Raw genomic sequence first — 21,737 nt, 5'->3', positions numbered from 1 at the left:
CGGCAACGTTAAGATCCAAGCACAAAATTTATTCAATTATTTCAGTGCCAGTCTTCGAACAGCCCGCAAAGTCAAATTACTGCAGCAAAAAGGACATTGGTTCCAGTTCTCAAAAATGAGCAGGATAATTGATAGTTACTTTCTCTAGATCATTTATTTTAAAAAAAGGATGCTGAGATGTCACACTGTTGATAAAAGTTACCAGCTATTCTTATCACAGTTTCACTAATCTTTCCTCTCCTTTCTCCTCCAATCATCTGTTACTCTTGTATACTGAGCCTTGGCATCTTTGGATTGCAAACTCTTTGGGACTAGTGAATATATCAATTTATGTTGTGACAGGCTTTGTCCCGATGAACCCCAAGAGATCAAGGTGAAGTATATCTTCAGAGCAGTAATGTGAAAAGAGGCATAGCCTATCAGTGAAGGTACAAGACCACAAAACAAACGTTCTGGGCTTAATGTTTTACTATGTCAAAGTTCTCTGAGCTGTTTGGACGAAAGGCTTCATAGATGGACAATGTAAAAATTGTGTTCATACCTGAGCCTACTTTGCTATAATCCTACAAAAAAACACCTGTAAATTCTAGATGTTGGGGCAAACAAACAAAGCTATCAATCCAGCACAAGTACTTTATCCCATGGAAATAATCAGTACAAAGAGATTAACGTGACAGGAGAAAAACCTCATCTGTCCTATTGCATTAACTACACGTTTTAAGGTTTCTAAGTTTAAACCCGAATCTATCTGGACCTTTCTGATGTCTTGCTAAACTTTGAATGACTGACAAGGAGATGGTAGTTTGGGACTTCTGTTCAGGCATGGTCATGAACAAAAGCCAATAAAGTCAACAGTGACAATAGAATATCTACAGTGGTTCCCATGATGCATTAGAAGGATCATCCAAGTGAGAAATCCCATCCAAAACTATTTGAATATGTATGTTATGTCACCAGAGATGTGTGGCTTACAAAATGGAAGAACTTCCCACTATGGTTCACGCTGTCTGATTCTTTGCCCCAGTGCAGTGGCACCTAAGGTCTGAAGCAATGTTGGAGCAGGCTTCCATCTCTCTAGATTTTTCACATCATTCCTTTCTTTCTCCAGTTCCCCCTGCTTCTCCTTCATGTGGAAAGGTATGCTGAGGACCAGAGAAATGCAATGAGTTAATTAACTGCAAAGTTCATTCGCTACAGCACAGTGGCTTTCCTGATTTGGTTTTTGACCAGACTAAATCGGACTCAGTGGAACATTATAGCATCAGCATATATTTAAATAGTAAAGCAACTTTTATGGGAAACACTGAGGGGAATGGTTCCTTTTGAAATCTAACAGGGTGAGTAGCATAATGATAGGGAAGTATTAATGACATTGTAGAGAACAAATTGGACCAGTTGCAGAGAAGAGCTGTTATTATGATCAGGGAACAGAAAGGCTATCTTACAAGTAGGACTTTAGCTCGATAAAGGAGAAATAACACATTTTTCATGGGTTGGTCAGGACATAAATACCAAATGTTGTAGGTATCTAACACATCGGCTATCTGTGTTGTGACCAGTCCCGGACAGATGTGTGATTTCTTCACAGTGTTTCTCACACTGGGGACCCCAGCCCAAAAGGGGGTACAGGCCTGTTACACAGAGTTGCAGTATTGTCAATCTTTCTTCCATGCTTCTTTCAAAAGTGGTTGACCAGAGCGTGGTGGCTGTTGTTCCAGCTCTGAAGACAGTGCCACTTCCAGTAGCAATTCAAAAGTAAGGGTGTTCGTCATATACCATTCCAGCCCTATTTCTGCACTTCTTTCGGCAGGAGCACTGCTTATATCTTGGAGTAGGAGAGCAGCCGCTGCTTGTTGGGTGCCCAGCTCTGGAGGTGGTTCCACTACCAGGAGCAGCGCAGAAGTAAAGATGGCATAGTATAGTACTGCCACCCATCTGTGCTTCTGCTGATGGTGGCACTTCCATCATAGCTAGTTGCCCAGCCAACATCTACTGCTCTCTGCTTGCCTTCAAAGATGGCCAGCTGGACACTGGATTTCATAGGGGAGACCAAATTTCATGGTCCATGATTGATGGTCACAGCCACAAATATGGTAAGAGTTTGATTTGCTTAGTTTAGCCAAATAAAGATTGAGATATGATTTGAGTGTCTATTTGATTATTTGGGTGTCTATAAATACAACAGAAAGACTTATTTTTTTGTTTTGTGAAGATAGAAACTAACATGGCTACCTCTCTGAGAATGGCATGAGAGAAAAGCATCTTAAGCTAAAGGCCCACAAACAAACAGAAATAAATAAACCATGAAAAAATTGTCTGGAAATAAGGTTTCTTACCACCAGAATGAGATTGTGGAACATTCTCCCAATGGGAATAGAAGGGGACAAACACCCTAAATGGTCTGATAAATTCATCAATTACGTGATATGACAGGGTTGTCCTGTCACAGGAGGGGACTTTATGTTTGGTTTATAAAACGGAGTGAGCTGTTACCTGCTGAAATCTAGCTACAGCATGAGATACTGAACAGAAGAAATTCAGTCTTTAAGTGTTCAATTTTTATTGTGCAATGCTTAACACTTTTCATCCCTGCATATCCTAAATCAGGTCAGACACTGACAAAAGTCATGAGCCAAATCCCCAGCTAGAGTAAACAGGCACAGCTCCATTGATTTTGTTTGCTAATTCTACTGATTCATTTTCCAGAGCAAAATTTAGCCTGTGGCAGAAACCCAGCACAGAAATTTCCATTCAAAAGTTTAAAGCTTGACAAAGTTATCAGTCACTGAGAATAGGGTCTTCTAAAAGCAAGTGTCAGGCAGCCCTAATGATAGACCACCAAGAATCAGGTCCTGAAATATTAGTGCTGAATATCTGCAAGGATCTTCAAAAAATGCAGCAATCTAATTTTAGAAATGTCTAGTATCTGCAGCCAAACATTCACTGGTGAAAAATAATACAGATCCCCAATGGATCTATGTTAATTCACAACAGCTGATCATCTGGCCCTGAATATTGTTGGTGCTGTTAAGTAAATAGAATCACTACGGAATCCACCTTCATCACTTACTAGAAGTTGATTTAGCTGATGTCAAGACAAAGGCATATGTATTTCAAGCGAGAGCAAGGGGCTTTCCACCACGTTCTCAGACTGTGTAACAGCTATAGTGAAATCCAAGCATACATTTAATGATACAAAACCAGATACATTTAACAAAACATGCCCTAGATCAGGGGTCCACAACCTATGACTAGGGAGCTGCATGCAGCTCTTTAAGAACTTCTTTGTGGCTCCTGACATTATAACTGCAAAGTTAAAAAAAAAAACCTCCTGATTATTTTTGATAAAGGTGAACATTTAAAAGCCCAAAACTGAACAATTCATATCTAAACAGCAAACAATATGTGATCTCGAAATGTTGGATAACTCTCCCAGGCTACGTCTACACGTGCACCCAACTTCGAAATAGCTTATTTCGATGTTGCGACATCGAAATAGGCTATTTCGATGAATAACGTCTACACGTCCTCCAGGGCTGGCAACGTCGATGTTCAACTTCGACGTTGCTCAGCCCAACATCGAAATAGGCACAGCGAGGGAACGTCTACACGCCAAAGTACCACACATCGAAATAAGGGAGCCAGGCACAGCTGCAGACAGGGTCACGGGGCGGACTCAACAGCAAGTCGCTCCCTTAAAGGGCCCCTCCCAGACACACTTTCATTAAACAGTGCAAGATACGCAGAGCCAACAACTAGTTGCAGACCCTGTATATGCAGCACGGACCCCCAGCTGCAGCAGCAGCAGCCAGAAGCCCTGGGCTAAGGGCTGCTGCCCACGGTGACCACAGAGCCCCACAAGGGCTGGAGAGAGAGTATCTCTCAACCCCCCAGCTGATGGCCGCCATGGAGGACCCCGCTATTTCGATGTTGCGGGACGCGGATCGTCTACACGTCCCTACTTCGATGTTGAACGTCGAAGTAGGGCGCTATTCCCATCCGCTCATGGGGTTAGCGACTTCGACGTCTCGCCGCCTAACGTCGATTTCAACTTCGAAATAGCGCCCAACACGTGTAGACGTGACGGGCGCTATTTCGAAGTTACTGCCGCTACTTCGAAGTAGCGTGCACGTGTAGACGCAGCCCCAGTGTCCTACAGAGAAACAGAAGGTTCAAGAGTGAGAGTCAGGAAAACAATGGTGCAAACACATAAAATGTGAGGAAATAGAATAAGCAAAAAGTTTGTGAACATCCTGCAGTAAACATGTATCGCATTACAAATCATTGTGTATGCGCTGTTCTTAAAATAGGGGTTACAAAAAGTATGGTTTGACATTATTTATGAAGGACCATCTTATATTCACACACATTATGGCTCCTAAATTATTCATTTTTTTCCAGAATTGGAAAAAGTGGCTCTTCTTGCTATTTTGGCTGCCGACCCCTGCCCTAGGTCATGCATACTGATAACCTTATATTGGTACACAATAAAAACAAGAGAGAGCAACACAGATATCCATATTTATCTTTTTCACAAGAAGGGCAGCTACTCACCAGACCACCTCAACTTATTTTATTTGCATGAAGTAACCATTCCTATACTGTTAAAGTAGGCTTTTTTCTCCCGCAATGGGAAATTTGCCGATGAGGGGAGAAGCTTTTTTTTTTTTTGTTTTTTAACTTCCAAGTACCTAACCACATGGAGAACTTCAACCCTCTTTGTAGCTTGTGTCAGGGTCCAACACCTCAGAAACACTAAGCACCACAGATAGACTGGTCAAAAGGGAGTTAAACGGAATAATGAGGCTAGATATAATTGGGAATGAGTTCGCAAGAACAAATGGTTCAAATAAACATTAGATTTAAATATGATCTTGTCCTTTTGCCTAAGTACTTTAACATTTGATTTGTTTTATTTTAAATTAGTTAAATTTAGTGTATGAAAAAAGGTCTGGTGTGACAAGCATGGAGAATAAGCATTCCAATCTCCTCAAAACCAGATTTGGTATAGACAGCAGCACATGCTTCCCAGGATATCTCACAAACTGAAGGAACTTCCTGCAGGAATGAGAGGGCACATCAGAGCCGCTGGATTAATAATCCTTGATCTCTCTTACTTAGATCTGGCTACAAGACTATCACTTAATTATTGTTATTTTTCCAGTAACGGCCAGAAGGTTCTGGGAGCAGCATGTAGGAAGATATAGTCACTGCTCTGGATCTTGTAATCTCTTAAGGCCAAAACACAAGAAGACGAGAAATGTTGGGGAATTGACTGGAACTGGCCACCCCTCTACCTTGATATTGGGGCACTTGACCTCTCGGAATTTTTACTTGAAATTATTATGCACATGCTAATGTGCTTTGCTGGACCAGGGCGTGAGGCCTTATGGCAAGGTTGGCAAGTGCCTACTTTTCAATAGGTCTAGTCAAAAGGGCATCTATAAGAAGTTCTGTCGGACGTACTTCCCAGACACCAGAAGTCTGGTGACTGCCTGCAGGAGCACAGGAATAGGGATGTTTCTGCCTGCAGATACGACTGCCAGCCAGTCCCCAATGCCTGCCAGCCCGGCCTGGGGATCAGGAAGTCCCAGGGCAGGGGCCAGAGCAATGTGCAGGGTACACCAGATTATCAATCCTTGTCATCCTCTTCTCAAGCAGGCCCACCTCCTATCTGTACCTTGTGGGCAGGCAGGATCCGCAACAACTCCCAACTCAGCTCTGCAGAATGCAGAAGGGTGACATAGGGTAGTGGGAAGCTAGCGATCGGTGGGGGCTGGGGCAGGGTAGCTAAGCAATGTTGTGGAGGGGAGGCATTCTGTGTGTCCAGATACAAGAAATGGGAAAGTTGGCAACCGTATCCTATAGGCCTGACTCTTCTCATTTACACCAGACTTAAGTAACATCTGTGAGAAAGGAATCAGGACATGGAACAAACTTTGCTTGCAGTTACAAAAAAAAAAAGTGAGCACCTTAACAGAAATCAATGTGTTTATTCTGTATTTTCACTGGCATAACTCAGATCATCGTTTGGTCCTTTCTGTCTTAAAGAGTAGCGTGTTTATTCTCTGCAGCATTTCATTTCACGTATGTGAACCAAGCAGTAATTCTGAATGTTATGATGTAACTTATCTTATTACCTGAAAGGAAAACCCATATTTTAACCTATGTTTTCAGATCAGCCCTTCTTAAACCATCAGTTTCACTGCTAAGGGCTCTACTCACCACTGGGGGGAGATAGAGCTACACAGTTCACACGCCTGCTTTCTTGCCACAAAAGGAATGGAAAAGAGCTACAAAAAGTGGTTAACAAGTTGTCCTTTTCTACACTTCTGCTGGTGCTATTCTACTCTGCACTCTCTCAGGCCACATCTACACTTCTGGGAAGATCAAGGTTGCCATGGTTGATCTTCCAGAGTTTAATTTATCGCAGCTGGGAGGGACTTGCTAACTTGAACTTACAGGGCCCCTAGGGCAGCACCAAGTACTTCTGCCCTTTGTTAGGTATAAGGGAAGTCAACAAGAGTGAGCTCTCCTGTCAACCTCTCTTAGCAGAGATGGCTCAGAAGCCCAAATTAAGGTACATCAATTCCAGCTACATAGTTAACACAGCTGGAGTTGTGAACCTTAATTCCACTTTCCACTATAGTGAGGACCTGCCCTAAGGGCATATCTACAGGAGAATTTGTTTGGGGCAAGTTATAGCATTACTGAACCCCACAGTAGCCTGTCCTGGACTATGAATGGGGACCCTGCTGTTGGGGATTGTTAATATGCTTTGACTGAGGGCTAGATGGACTGGGCCTGGATGAAAGGCCATTAGCAAACGTTTAGCCTGCATCAGCAGGTGCATCAGCAAATAACCTGTTACAGGCTAGTGCAGGGCAGTTTCAAACCCCACTTTGTGGCAAACTAACTGTTCACACTGGCAAGCCCACCACTGAATATTTATGGTGCTATAACATGCTGCTGGGGATACCCAGAGCTGTGATCTGCCATGTTACTTCTCTGCCTCAGCGAGGGAGTTTTGCTGGAAATTGGACCTCCTGTCAGCTTCCCTCTACATCCGCCTGTCTTCCTCACCAGCCAGTTCCTCAAGGTTGTCCCAGCACAAACCTCAAATGGCAGCTAACACACAGTGAGCTCCAGTTCCTGAGCTCCTCAGAGATGTTTCTCTGCAACCTACAGCCCTTCCACTGGTGCAAACACAGGAGATAGTAAATTTGCTACTCTGTTAATGAATAAACTTTAAGCTTTCACAGCTCACTAATTACCTGGGGTATATACACCCTTCCTGCCAGACACAACCCTGAATTGATTTCTAGTAAAACAGGTTTAGTAACAAAAGAGCTGGGATTAAAGTGACACTAAGAAAAAGAACAAGAAGTCCTGTGGCATCTTATATACTAACAGATATTTTGGAGCATAAGCTTTTGTAGGCAAAGACCCGCTTTGTCAGATGCATGAGTGGGGGGTGCCAGAAGAAGGTCTAAATTTACAGGATAATGAAAAGGAAGGAGTCCCAGTCAAGAGGAGGGCCAGAGTTGACAAGGTCAGTTCAGTCACAGAGGATGTGGCCCGTTATCAGTAGCTAATGTGGAGTTGTGAACATTGAGAGGGGAGAAACTGCTTTTGTAATTGGCCAGCCACTCCCAGTCTCTGTTCAATCCTTGCTTGATGGTGTCAAATTTGCAAATGAATTGCAGCTCTGTTTGGACTCCCTGGACTCTCAGTAGAAGATTTAAAAGTAGCCATCCTGCAACAAAAGAAACTTCAAAAACAGACTCCAAAGAGAAACTGGATGTTGTTTGCATTCCTCTTAAGTGCATACTGGACTCTTCCAGACAGGAGATGAAGGACCTCATTCTCCTCTTACTTTACACCAGGTAAATCCATTGATTTTTACTTGAGTTTCCTCTGATTTGTACTGGTGTAAGAATTCTCTGAATTAATCCATACAGTTTAGCTGTCCCCTGTGCTCAAAATACTCACCAAGGTGTTTGTGGCAAGCGCTGGAGAGGAATAAATGTATCCGCTTTCCTTTTGTATGTTGCACTGTAAAAGAAAATAGAGCCATAAAACCACTGTGTGCAGGCATATCAGTAGCTAACTTGCTTCCAATAAAATATATTTGCTGGTATTCCTTTTCCAAGGCTGCGTCTACACTACAAACTTACTTCAAAGTTAATTTCAAAGTAGCATGCAGAGCATCTACACACACTTTCCCTTACTTCAAAGTTAACTAAGGGAGGCTAACTTCAAAATCACTGCTACATTCCCAGACTAGTGGCTTACTTCGAAGTTTTACTTCAAAGTAAAATGTCTGTAGATGCTCTGCACTCCTTACTTTGAAGTAAGGAGTCTGCCAAGGAGGCAGCCCCACCCCTCAACCCCCTGGGAGAATGGAGACACTCTGGCCAGCCCCAGCAGGGCTCTATGGTCCCTATCGGCTGCCTTCAAGGATGCAGCTCCCCAGCAACCCCAGGCGGGAAGCTGAGAGTGTTCCACAAGCAGGGGCAGCACAAGCTCTCCCTCAGACTTCCCCTGTTTGGAGCACCAGCCAGCCTCTGCATCCCCCACCCACCATGGTGGGGGGCTAGGACCCCCCTGCCCTCCTGGGTGCCCTGGGTAAGGAGCCCGAGGGCTCATAGCACCCAGTCAAGGGCCATGCCAGGAGGGGACCCACCTTACTGAGGAGGAGCTGAAGAACCTCCTCGCTCTGTGGGGGGAGGAGGAGGTCCTTTGGCAAACAGGCAGGCCACTAGTGCAATGCTGAGGCCTTCGACTGGCTGGCAAACGGGCTCACCACCTGAGACCACCCCAACCACACCAGCAACAGCATCTGCATCCAGGTTAAGGAACTCTGCCAGAACTACAAAAAGTCCTGCAAAGCTGCCAGCTGGTTGAGGGCATGTCCCATCCACTGCTCTCACTACCAGCAGCTGCACAGGCTCCTGGGACCAAGGGAGGCAGCCACCCCAGAGCACATAGTGGGCACCACCACTCCCCACCCCACCGTGGACAGCGAGGACGAGGCGGGCTCCTCTGGCACCACAAGCACCCTGCATGGGGAGCAGCCGACTGAGACCGAGGGCGATGACAAAGGCCCCAGCAACAGGACCCTCACCATTGCCCTCCCCTCTGGGACACACAACCGAGCCTCCTCCAGCCGGGCCTCGCCCAAGCCCCAGGATATCGCAGCTGGTACAGGACAAGTGGAATGTCACCAGGGATGGAGACAGGGCACACCCAGAACAGTCCTGCAACCCACGCACCTGAGGGAGGGGAGGGAACACGGGTTGACCCTCGCTGAGCGGGAACTCTTGGGCACCTGGGATCCCCTGGGGCTCACAGGCCATCAGGCAGCAGGGCAGCAGGGTGAGGACCACTATTTCTCCTGCAATGAGGTTTACCAATTTCAAAATAATTTGCCTGCTGTTCTGAATTTATTTCAGAATAGCTGGTACGTACTGTAGATGCCAGCAAAGTTATTTCAAAATAATTGCTGTTATCCTGAAATAACTTTGCTCTGTTGTGTAGCCTAAGTGTCCCACGTACCAGTTCTATGCTCACAAATGGTGCATAATACTTACACTTTATCAAATAAGAGGTAACATTCAGATTACAAACTTACCATCCAAAGTTCACCAGGGGCCTTGTTGATCCAAATTTGTGAAAGTTTCTGCTGTGTTCTGGGCAGCAGTAGCTGTTGTCACCAGGGGTTACCATTGCAATGCCGTTTCTGCAATCAATTTCTTTCCCCATTGTAACAAACAAAATTATGAAAAAATAAAGAATTCCAAATGACATTGACTTAATAGCTTCTTGAGTTTTTTTCATTTATACAAAAAAAATCTCCCACTGATTTCACGATGGGATCCCTAACTGAGTTTTACTTAATTGACCGAAAAATATTGATGGGTCCCTAAAAGTTTTGCATTTGCTACCACTCTCCTGCTATTCTCTTTGTCTGGATACAAAAGGCCCATCTATGATTTAGATTAGAATTGGGATTTATTGTAAAACAATTAATAAGAATATTAATTAATTAATTCCTGGCTCATATAAAGCAATGTTTATCCCTAGGTCTAAATGCACTTCACAGAAAACGTAGGCATCATCATCCCCATTTTACAGATGGGGTAACTGAGGCACAGAACTGAAGTGACATGGTAAGGTCATGCACCAGGGCACGCATAAAGTCCAGAACAGAACCCAGGTCTCCTGGGTATGCATCTAGGCAACACTATCATCTGTACAGACACAGGGGACAGCAGATGTTTCCTGAGACTGCCCAGCCTGATCTGTATACATTTCAACACCATGGGTAAGGATGCTGGAAATGGCAGAGACAAAACTGTCTCTTAATATTTGTGAATGATGCTAGACAGAAGCCCAAGAGATAAGCAGTGGAAGTGCAACCTGGTTTTTTTTGTTTGTTTGTCCGAGAATTAGTGTAGTCCCTTGATTTACGCGACGGTTGCAGTCCCACACACCTTCGTGTAACTCAAATTTCATGTAAATTGGGGCAGGAGCTTTTTTCCCCAGTGGAATGCACATTCTGCAGCTAGGGAAGCAGCAGGAGCACCTGGAGTTCCTCTTTAAAGGTAAGTCCTGGGGTTGCTGGGGGGAGTTGGGGAGGGTTAAACCTGGGGTGGGTTAGGGCTGCAGGGATGAAGTTGATCTGGGGCCATGCGGCCCTGCGGGAGGTTTAGCTGGAGCCACATACAGGGGGTTTGAACTGGGGTCAGGACTGTTGAAAAGGGCGAGGGGTTGAATTGGGGCTGCACAGGGCCAGGGGCATTAAGCCAGGGCCAGGGGGGAGCAGGATTTTGAGTTGTGCTTAATTCATGTTAATGCAAGGTAAGCACAACTTGAAATCACCCATTTCGAGGGTTTACTGTATTGTTTCTCAATACTACTGCGGAGGGACCACTTCCACAAGTGTGAGTACACTTTGGTTTCCTCGACCACTGAATTCTGGAGTTCAAAATATGAGATTAGAATGAGAGGTGCTGGGTATCTTTTGTTAGATAATGATAATGGAAGTTGTACTACCATGGATATATTCCTTATACGCATTATCTTCTCAGCTACTCCATGGCTTTCCTTCACCACAGACTGCAGCTCACCTCTTGATCATGGTAATGCTCCACAAGTTCTTTCACACAGTGACTGGAGCAGAAGACAGGGACTTAGAGCTGCAATGGTCTGATTCATGATTGAATTGCTCTGATTTTAAGCCAGCATCACTCCATTAATTTCAGTAGGTGCCATTTGGCGGAGGTACACCAGAGTTAAAAGGGAGTAATGCAGTGGTGAATTAGGCCATTGGATTCTATTCCTCTTTAGGCCACTGACCTACTGATGTTGTGTCATGATGGGTCAGATCCTCAGGTGGGGTAAATCCACATAGTTCCAGCAACTTCAGTGGATCTATGGTGCGTTACCCTAGAAAAGGAACTGGCCGATAAAGTCATCATATTTCCACTGGCTATCTAATAATGCTCGTCTAGATCATGGGTATATTGTGGCAGTTAATTAATGTCTACAAAGTACTCTGAGATTCACAGACCAATGGTGTGATACAAAACATTATTATTCATACAGCAAATTGCTCAGTGTTGTAGCTAGAGAGAGCCTCCCTGGTATAGTGGCAAAATAAAACAACAGACTGAGATTAGTGCCAACTCAGATCTTTCCTTGTTCTTATATGGATAAGTCTGGGCATCCATACTCAGACAAACTGTCACTGATTTCAGGGGGGAGCTTTACTTTCCTAACAAATAAATAGGGAGTTCTGAAACTGTCCCATAGCTCCTCAGTGTCTTCTAAGTAAAACTTAGGTGTGGCTATAAATGAGAAGGAGATAGTCTAACATCCTGGAACACTGTCTGTTAGGCAGCCTATTTACTGATGTGTCAACTAGTCATTATGTCTGAGCATCCCTGTTTCTAGTTTCCCCATGCCTTACAAAATTAACTGCAAAGGCTGGAACTAAATTAAAGATACAGTGTCAACTGCATTTTAGCTCTATCATGTTATGTTAGTACCCTCACTGAAAACAGATTTCAAAACGATACATCTATGTTATTAATTATACCACTGCTCACACACATAAGCTTAATTGGCCATGTTAAATTATATTGTCACATTTAATTATGTACAATATAGAACATCACTAAGCCATTTTTGGAAGAATTTTGTCACTTGGATATAACACTTCTCTGGGCTGCCTATGAAACATACACTCTGCCTAAAGTCAAAATGTGTTTCTATAAATTTTTATATGATTCATTGTTAACGAACAACAGTGCATGGCTTTCCACATCTTTGGCTACTGTTGATTTTAATGAAATAGATGAAGAAGGTAAAAATGCATATGTACTGTATAAACTGATCTAAACTCGGGGAGGGGAGTTTATTCTGCAAAATGATGTAGTCCATGATGGTCCAGACAAGAGAGTGGTGCTCTCACTCTCTCTGTGTATGCACAGGTAGTATTTTCTTTTAAGAGCTGAATATGAGAAAAGGGAGAGCTGAGAATACGATCATGATGTGTAAAGATATGATCCAAGATTTTCAAAAGTGACTAATGATCAGGGGTTCTTCTGTTTTTGAGTGGACAACCTGAAACATCTTGGAAAAGACTGGTTTTTCTTCAGAATGGTTTTACTTCATAAAATGCTCCCTGCCTGCCCTCTGAAAAACACAAGGTTGGGGCACCCCAAATTACTAGTCACTTTTGAAAATCTTAACTTGGATGTCTAAGGCTTTGTACCCCAAACCAACTTTAGATAGATACGTGGCCACGTTTGCAAAGACTCAGAGCACTCATTACCATAACTGCTGAGCACCTCTGAAAGACTTTAAGTTCTGTGGCACCTTATAGATTTATTGGAGTATAAGGTTTCATGGCCAAAGACCCACTTTATCAGATGCATGTAGTGGAAATTCCCTACATGCATCTGACTAAATTCCACTACATGCATCTGACAAAGTGGGTCTTTGCCCACTAAAGCTTATGCTCCAATAAATCTGTTAGTCTATAAGGTGCCACAGGACTTCTCAATGCTTTTGTGGATGCAGACTAACATAGCTACTCCTCTGATACTTATAAATGTTGGTCTATGTGAACAGCACATTGTGGCTACGTCTACACGTGCACCCAACTTCGAAATAGCTTATTTCGATGTTGCGACATCGAAATAGGCTATTTCGATGAATAACGTCTACACGTCCTCCAGGGCTGGCAACGTCGATGTTCAACTTCGACGTTGCTCAGCCCAACATCGAAATAGGCACAGCGAGGGAACGTCTACACGCCAAAGTAGCACACATCGAAATAAGGGAGCCAGGCACAGCTGCAGACAGGGTCACGGGGCGGACTCAACAGCAAGTCGCTCCCTTAAAGGGCCCCTCCCAGACACACTTTCATTAAACAGTGCAAGATACACAGAGCCAACAACTAGTTGCAGACCCTGTATATGCAGCACGGACCCCCAGCTGCAGCAGCAGCAGCCAGAAGCCCTGGGCTAAGGGCTGCTGCCCACGGTGACCACAGAGCCCCGCAAGGGCTGGAGAGAGAGTATCTCTCAACCCCCCAGCTGATGGCCGCCATGGAGGACCCCGCTATTTCGATGTTGCGGGACGCGGATCGTCTACACGTCCCTACTTCGATGTTGAACGTCGAAGTAGGGCGCTATTCCCATCCGCTCATAGGGTTAGCGACTTCGACGTCTCGCCGCCTAACGTCGATTTCAACTTCGAAATAGCGCCCAACACGTGTAGACGTGACGGGCGCTATTTCGAAGTTACTGCCGCTACTTCGAAGTAGCGTGCACGTGTAGACGCAGCCTGTATGTGCTGGGGAAAAAGATATTGGCTCGTACATCTGGATTGAACCTGAGGTTTCCAGGGCTCTAGTGCAATGTATGAATGCTCCCCCCAAAGTTTTTCAGATTGTTCTAGAGTTAGCAATTGTTTTAGAGATTGTACCATGTTTTTTTCTTCCCAAGCATGTTTCTAACATCCTTTCTGATGCAGAGGTTTTGTTTCGGAGAAAGATACCATTGAAGAAGCATCGCTTTCCAATATGATATGTGTGAAGACCAAACGGTGGATAAAAAGTCCATTCTACATCTGGGTCCCTCTTGTTTTCTGGGGGAAAAAAGTGCAATATGTAGGGAACAGAGGTGACTTCACACTTTAAAGATCCACCTTACACATTGCTTATTTAGTGAATAAAGTTTTTAGATATTCCCTTTAATAAAATGAACATCCACTTTGGCAGCAGCTAGTTCACACTGATCACTCTGCCTCTATGGCTTTGTCAATTCTATGTATTTAGAGTATAAAGTCATTGGGGGTGCAGGCTCTTTACTATTCTGTACACAATGCTATGATCTTGGTTGGTCCACAGGCTTTGCTGTAAAATATAGATGATCAATCATCATGATAGCTATGATAAATATATAAGAGACATCAATAGATAGAATATTAGAACTGGAAATCACTGGAAATGGGTGATTTCATTTCCAGAAGTCATCAAGTCCACTCCCTACGTTCATGGCAGGACTAACCACCACCTAAACCCACGTTGTCCAATACAATCCCCATTCACCACATGCAGCAAGCAGGGTTGCGGATTGTGGTGAAAGTGGGATGCCTCTCCAGCCACTCCACGCATGCAGCCCACCACATGCGGCAGGAGTGGAGACAGCTCCTCTGGTCCTGATGGGCTCCAGTCCCGGGCAGATCACGTGGCATGGTGCAGCTCCAGCCCTGGGATGGCTCACGTGGCATGTCTCTAGCCCCGAGGGCAGCTCCAGTCAGTAGCCTGGCTGGGGGGTGGTGCCTGGCAGGTAGGCTGTGGCCATCCATGACATTTGTTTTGGACACCACTGATCCAAACCATTCCTGACAGATGTTTGTCAAACCTGCTCTTAAATATCTCCAGTGATGGAGATTCCACAACTATTGAGGACAGTGCTTAACCACCCTGACAGAATGCTTTTCCTAATTTCCAACCTATACCACCCTTTCTGTCATTTAAATGCTTCACTTCTTATCCTATTCTCAGAGGTTAAAGAGAATAATTTTTCCCTACACCTTGTAACCATCTTTGAAATACTATAAAAGTGTTAGCATGTCCCCTCTCAGTCTTTTCTTTTCCAAATTAAACAAACCACTTGTGATCCATTGTGACCCCTAGATCCCTTTGTGCAATTCTCCTTTCTAGGTAGTCACTTCCCATTTGATGCCTATGGTTACAAATGAATAACGTCTCTGCACGTGAAAATATTTTTCAATATGTATTTTATTATGCAATTGAATATTGAAGCCTTTCTCTGGGGTATTTGCTACTGGCCACCGTCAGACATGACACTGGACTAGAAGGACCACGGACATGGCTGTCAGGGTGCCTGGTGTGATGCCAGGCATGGGGCGCTGTTTTTGTTTTTATCAACAAAAAGGAAAACAGAAACAAAATGCTTCAGGTGCTTCATATGGGGAATCATTTTTCACTAACCACCTAGGATATTCTGGACCTTTGGAGAATCTTGTGGAACCTCCCAGACTTTCTGAGAACTGTATTTTCCTGAAATCTCCTAGAATGAGCATACAAGGGGTGGGGCTTTGCCAGTCAGGGGCTACGTCTACACGTGCAGCCAACATCGAAATAGTCTATTTTGATGAATAACGTCTACACGTCCTCCAGGGCCAGCAACGTCGATGTTCAACTTCGACGTTGCTCAGCCCAACATCGAAATAGGCGCAGCGAGGGAACGTCTACACGTCAAAGTAGCACACATCGAAATAGGGATGCCAGGCACAGCTGCAGACAGGGTCACAGGGCGGACTCAACAGCAAGCCGCTCCCTTAAAGGGCCCCTCCCAGACACAGTTGCACTAAACAACACAAGATACACAGAGCTGACAACTGGTTGCAGACCCTGTGCCTGCAGCATAGATTCCCAGCTGCCACAGAAGCAGCCAGAAGCCCTGGGCTAAGGGCTGCTGCCCACGGTGACCATAGAGCCCCGCAGGGGCTGGAGAGAGAGCATCTCTCAACCCCCCAGCTGATGGCCGCCATGGAGGACCCAGCAATTTCGACGTTGCGGGACGCGGATCGTCTACACGGTCCCTACTTCGACGTTGAACGTCGAAGTAGGGCGCTATTCCTATCTCCTCATGAGGTTAGCGACTTCGACGTCTCGCCGCCTAACGTCGAAGTTAACTTCGAAATAGCGCCCGACGCGTGTAGACGTGACGGGCGCTATTTCGAAGTTGGTGCCGCTACTTCGAAGTAGCGTGCACGTGTAGACGCAGCTAGTGAGATATAAGAATGAACTGAAGAAAGAGCTCATCTGTGAAATTGCAAACCTCATTTTATTGTGTAATTGCACAAGTGTAGTTGGTTTTAAAACATGAAGAATGTATGACAAGGATAAATCATTCATGCAAATCATGGAACAAAGTTGTGAAATGGTAATAAATGCAACAAAAATACAGTACTTCAAAGTTTAACAAATCGAAGGAGGTTGATGAAAACACTCCTCACCTGGGGTGCCATTTGATTTAGGGCTGGCTCTAACCACAAATCTGATCTCATACAGCAGTTATCATGTTTCCATATGAATAATGCACCACTGGTGTCCCAACCCAATTTCAGAGAATGGAAGGTTAAGGATAAGAGGGGTCTGGATAAGTGTGAATTGACTATATATGTTAATCTCTTTAAATCAGCCTCATCAGCAAGTTTGGCAACTCACTAAATGTTATACAGCATAAGCTGGCATTTCCATCTGACTTTCAACTCTGCCACGCTTCAGACTTGAAAAGTAAACAATGAATACAATACCATGCAGAATCCTCTCGTTTCCTCACCTGTGCTTTGAGATGTCTGTGAGGCCAAGTCTACACTTACCTTCAATACTGATGGGTGCTACACAATTTTAGGTGTGCCAATTGCAAACCAAAAATCGATTTTGCAGCCATCAATATTTGTCCCTGTCTCCACTGCAGACTGTTGACATGACTGCTCCTGCCATCAGCATTCCTTAATCCTTGCAGCTTGTAAGGAGTTCTGGGGATGACATTGACTCCAGAACTCACCCTTTCATGCATACACAAAATGGTGCCTCAAAAGATTGAATCTAAGTGTTTGCTCTTCCATGGAAAGTGTAGACCCAGCCTCACTTTCTTGAAACTCCTCCTGAAAGCCCCCTTCTTTCATTTAGCGTTCAGGCTTTATTTCTGCTTTAATGTTGTTCTGTGGCAAAAAAAACTACACCAACACAGAATTCAGTTGCTTTCTGATATGTTGCCTCCATGTGGAACATTAAATTGAGGAAGAAGTCTAATTTCAGAAACCAAGAAATTTGCAATAAAGATTGTCTGATCAACATTAACGCTGTCCTTTTCAGCAGTGCACCAGGACACTTTACCCTTCTTCCCGCAACACCACTGAAATGCACAAGCTTTTTGTCTCCTGTTCAGCCCATTCATTCTCACCCAGAGGATTCAATCTACTACTATCAAACAATAAAAAGAGGGGAAAAGTTATCCCGTCCAAGTCCCCTCCAACCCAACATAACAAATATTTTGGTTAGCACGGCTTCCACCTATTTGTGCACTATTCACAGTAAACTTCCTCATACAGTGAAAATATTGTAACAGAGACAAGCATTATTAAATCTTTATTGCATAGATGTCCAGAGACTAGGCCCAGAAATGGCAGTAGCAATGTGCTTATTAGGGACAGTGGTATTGTAAGTTCCCTCATACTGTCCAGGCAAGCATGAAGTATGTGCACAGAACCCACTCCCCGCAACCCCCAATATTTTTTCTTTATTGGCCCAAGGGCTCTTTAGTCCTTCCAGACTATACAGATGCTCAAGCAAAGCAGTGGCCATTTTCTTAAATACTGTTCAGAATTTGGCTCCCTCAAGGATTTAGTGGATGCCAGACACTGGCATGGATTAAAAAAAGAGTCCATTTCGGGTCATTTTGACCTACACTGCCAATATAGTTTTATTTCCAATGCTCCACAAAAAATAACAAAATAATAAAACCTAGAAACTTTCTGAAAATGACTATTTTTTCAGGGCTTATATGTCTGTAGTCCCCATCTCAAAGGACTTCATATTTGGGTCACTAAAGCTACTCAGCAGTTCGATGAGAAAATCCACACCAGCCTGTGGATTCTATCAAAATGACACTTCAAAATGACATCCTTTAAGCAGGAAAGATATGACGGAAAGCAAATGGCACCTCTACACATTCATGGGTAGCTTAGGAGGCTCTGCAAGGTTGGAGATAGTCTCCTCAGGCACTCCAAATTTTCAAGGAATCCAGTAAGTATGTTGATTTCAAGGGACTCTGAATTGTCCATTTTTAAACAGAAGCTGTGACCACAACCTTAAATGCAATGGCACTCCTAATTTGCTCACTGCTTTGCATCTGTTTATACTAATCAAAAATAAATAAACCCCCATTCTGAAATAGATAATTTATGAACAAGATTATCACTGAAACAAAATGAATCATCAGACCTTGCTTGAAGGATATTCTCTGTGCTAAGCAACACCTGAACTGTGTTGCAAGCAAATTAGCTTTTCATGTTACTCTCCACAACTTACTCACATGAGGGAGATTGCTGAAATCTGTTCTTACCAGACAGGCTAATAAATTGGTGAGTTTCAGCTCCGGATTTGATTTCAGGTAGTGGAGCATCAGTGTATTGAGAGGAAGGAGATAAAGGAAGTCTGGACTTCAGCTCAGGATCATGGCTAATAAAAAATAAAAGAGACAAGAGGTCAGTTATTTCCTAGTAATCACTGAGCTGGAGCAATTATGACTAAGCAGCCACCAGTAATTGCACATACTCAATACAAGAAGGCTCTGTAGTGCCGGTAGAAGGGTAGGCTGAGACTGTCTTGTCTTGCACTGTCATGGGATGTGTGGCACTGCTCATTAAGTCCATTGCATTTCTTTCCATGGCTGCTGAGTTCTGGAAGGTGGACAGGCTCGCTGACTTGTGACCCTGTAATACAGATCTGATCTCTGACAATGGCTTTTAGAGAGGCTGCTATAACTCCAAAACCCACTTTCTCTTGGCGGTAGAGGTTACATAGTAAATTGGGCCTGATGTTCCTCTGTCTTTGTCAGTGGGGCTACAGCAGAGTAAAACTACAGTAAATGAGATGAGAATAAGCTTCACTGCCTTTACATATTTCCTAATATTTAATCTGTTTTCTAGCTTTTGCTGTTCACACACACCAAAATGCCTTCTATCACCTCAAGAATAGATTTGCTGTGTTAAGTATTTTCTTCCATCAAGATCAGCAGGCTCTTTCATCCTCTGAAGTCCTTCTGAACAAGACCTGTAATTGTAACTAGACCTACAGCCTCTAGATTGTCAGTTGCCAGGTCTGGTGTCTGAAAAGTTTATCCAATGTGCTTTCCTGGATTGGAAAAAATCCTGAGTTTACCGAAGCAGGGAAAGCAAATTCCATTTTGGAGGCTGCCGCATCCTGCCATTACCCTAGTGACAAATTAAGAGAATGCCCTCTATGGAAAGATCCCTTTTCTGGGATCTGCAATTTTATTTTCACAGTCATTTTGTGCACACCTCTTAGACACAGTCTGTGGACCACAGGTTGAAAACCACAGGTTTAGTAAACGAGGCCACGGGGTCAGATCTCATCAGCTCTTATGTTCTCTTAAATTAATTATCAGCTTCTCAAAGCTGGGACCATGTGTGCTTTGTACAGCACAATGGAGTCTAGATCCTGAATGGGGCCCCTGGATGCTACCACCAATAAAAATAATGAGTAAAATAATAATCCCGGGGTGACACTACTGCAATGTGATTTTACCCCAAAGGATGAACGCAAACACTTTTGCCTTACTGCCCCGCAAACCTTATCCTCATCACCTTGTGACACAGATCAGGCCTCTGGTTTCTCCATGCTACCTCCCTCGCCCGAAGAGAGCTCTGCTCTATTTCTGGAGGCCGTGCTGCTCCATCACATCTCTGTTACACCCAGTTCACTCTGGGATCTTTGGTTCTCCAGAGACCAGTGGGCAGGAGGAGTCAGGGTGGTGACGCAGTACTAATTTTGCCAGCTGGAACATCTTATTGTGTTGTCTCTTGGGTGTCAAGGAAACGGAAGATACCAACTCTCCTGAATAAGGGGGTGATTTCAGCAGTCTTATCCCTCACCCCCACCCCCATACACCAATTGCTTGTGGAATTTTGCAGGACTGGTGGATTTGCAAAGCCTGTTGGCATTGCCTACTACCCTGGTCCCAAAAAGAGGCTGACGTGGGTGACATGTATGTCGTGAGTTTAGGAACAAACAACTTAATGCTGCTGCCTGACCTTCCCCCTCCCTCGTAAAGTGATGTCCCTGCTTGAGGCTTACGTTTCCCAATGAACAAAGACTGGGGCCAAGAGTGATAAAGTTGGGGGCGGTAAGAGCTACAGAAGGAGGGCTAAGACATTGCTGATGTGAGGAGCTGGAAAGTTCGGAGGACAGTAGCCAAGAGCAGAGGGATTTGTACTAGCCAATCAGAGCAGAGGGGTTGAAGGATGGAAAGTACATTACAGTTCACTATTAAAAGAACTATACAAGGATAACATTAAGTACCACTTAAGTAAACTTATTTAAATAAGCTGCATTGTATTCCAGACAATGGAATACCACACATATTTTCTATAAGCAAAATTACCTTTATCTTCCAGGAAAATTTGGTTTTATTCTAGTTCGCCACTGAGAAATAGAGAATAGCAATTATCATCCTCCTAATGGTACCAGAGCCAATGTCATTTTTTCACAGATCCTTATTATCAAACCCCAGATCGAAACAACTTTAAACTTTCAGAATCTTCAGATTTGAAACAAGATCAGAGTTTTGTGGCTTGGGTCCATCTCTGCTTTAAATGCCAGGCTAGATTTCTAGTGCACTTATACCGGTGTAAAACAATAGTAATTGTGTTGGCATCAGGGGGCGAGCCCCATATTCCTGGACCTTGTGTAATCATTTATATCCACGCAAAGTGGGTTTAAACTGCTTCTTTTCTGGTTTGGTAGCATTTTGTACCCAACTGCAACTCACAGGGCACAGATATAAATACAAAGGAGAATTAGACCCAGGCTGTGTCTACACTACCTCCCTACTTCGAAGGGAGCATGATAAGTAGGGTGTTGGGAGTTTATTAATGAAGTGCTACATATGCACTGCAGCACTTCATTAATAAACTCCCAACACGCTACTTACCATCCTCTCTTTGAAGTAAGGAGGTAGTGAAGACAATCCCCCAATGTTTTAAGCTCTTATTCAACATGACAATGGGAGTGGCTGGGTGTTGAGGTCCTCTGAAAAGCCGATCCCAGGTGTGAGTAAAAGGCTCTTGAAAATGTGTTTCCAAGGCCTTTCAAAAGCCTGGCATTCAACTTCACTTGAAAGAATTTCCACTAGAGTGTGCAATAGGTACAGTATTTTCCCTCTTTTCTTTCTTGTGCACTCTTAGGGCTCTTAAAACTAATGTATGTTTCAAAGAAGGAAAAAATGTAATTGGAAAGCTGTATTAATATACTATTATGAAATATTGAATCCACAGGCTTAGCCGAAAATTCCTGTCTTTTTGTATGGGAGACCAGTGAGAGATCTGAGAGATATTTCTTGTGGAATTCTGACCCAATATAGTAACAGAGAAGGAGTTGTGTT

At 44.0% G+C, this 21,737-nt stretch overlaps 1 protein-coding gene across 1 annotated transcript; it reads right to left on the bottom strand.

Annotated features, from left to right (window-relative positions):
- Positions 1-991: 991 nt before the first annotated feature.
- SPATS1 (spermatogenesis associated serine rich 1) lies at positions 992-21,051 on the bottom strand. The gene is given in 9 exon segments (XM_074989150.1): positions 992-1,142; positions 7,993-8,055; positions 9,635-9,755; positions 13,999-14,173; positions 18,691-18,793; positions 18,890-18,927; positions 18,929-19,047; positions 19,942-20,024; positions 20,981-21,051. Coding segments are annotated over 9 exon segments (924 nt in total).
- Positions 21,052-21,737: the final 686 nt, after the last annotated feature.

This window comes from Carettochelys insculpta, chromosome 3, assembly GCF_033958435.1.
Source record: "Carettochelys insculpta isolate YL-2023 chromosome 3, ASM3395843v1, whole genome shotgun sequence".
In the NCBI taxonomy this organism is placed as follows: Eukaryota; Metazoa; Chordata; order Testudines; family Carettochelyidae; genus Carettochelys; species Carettochelys insculpta.
Note: the sequence above shows the minus strand (reverse complement) of the source record. Positions and strands in the feature narration are given on the sequence as shown.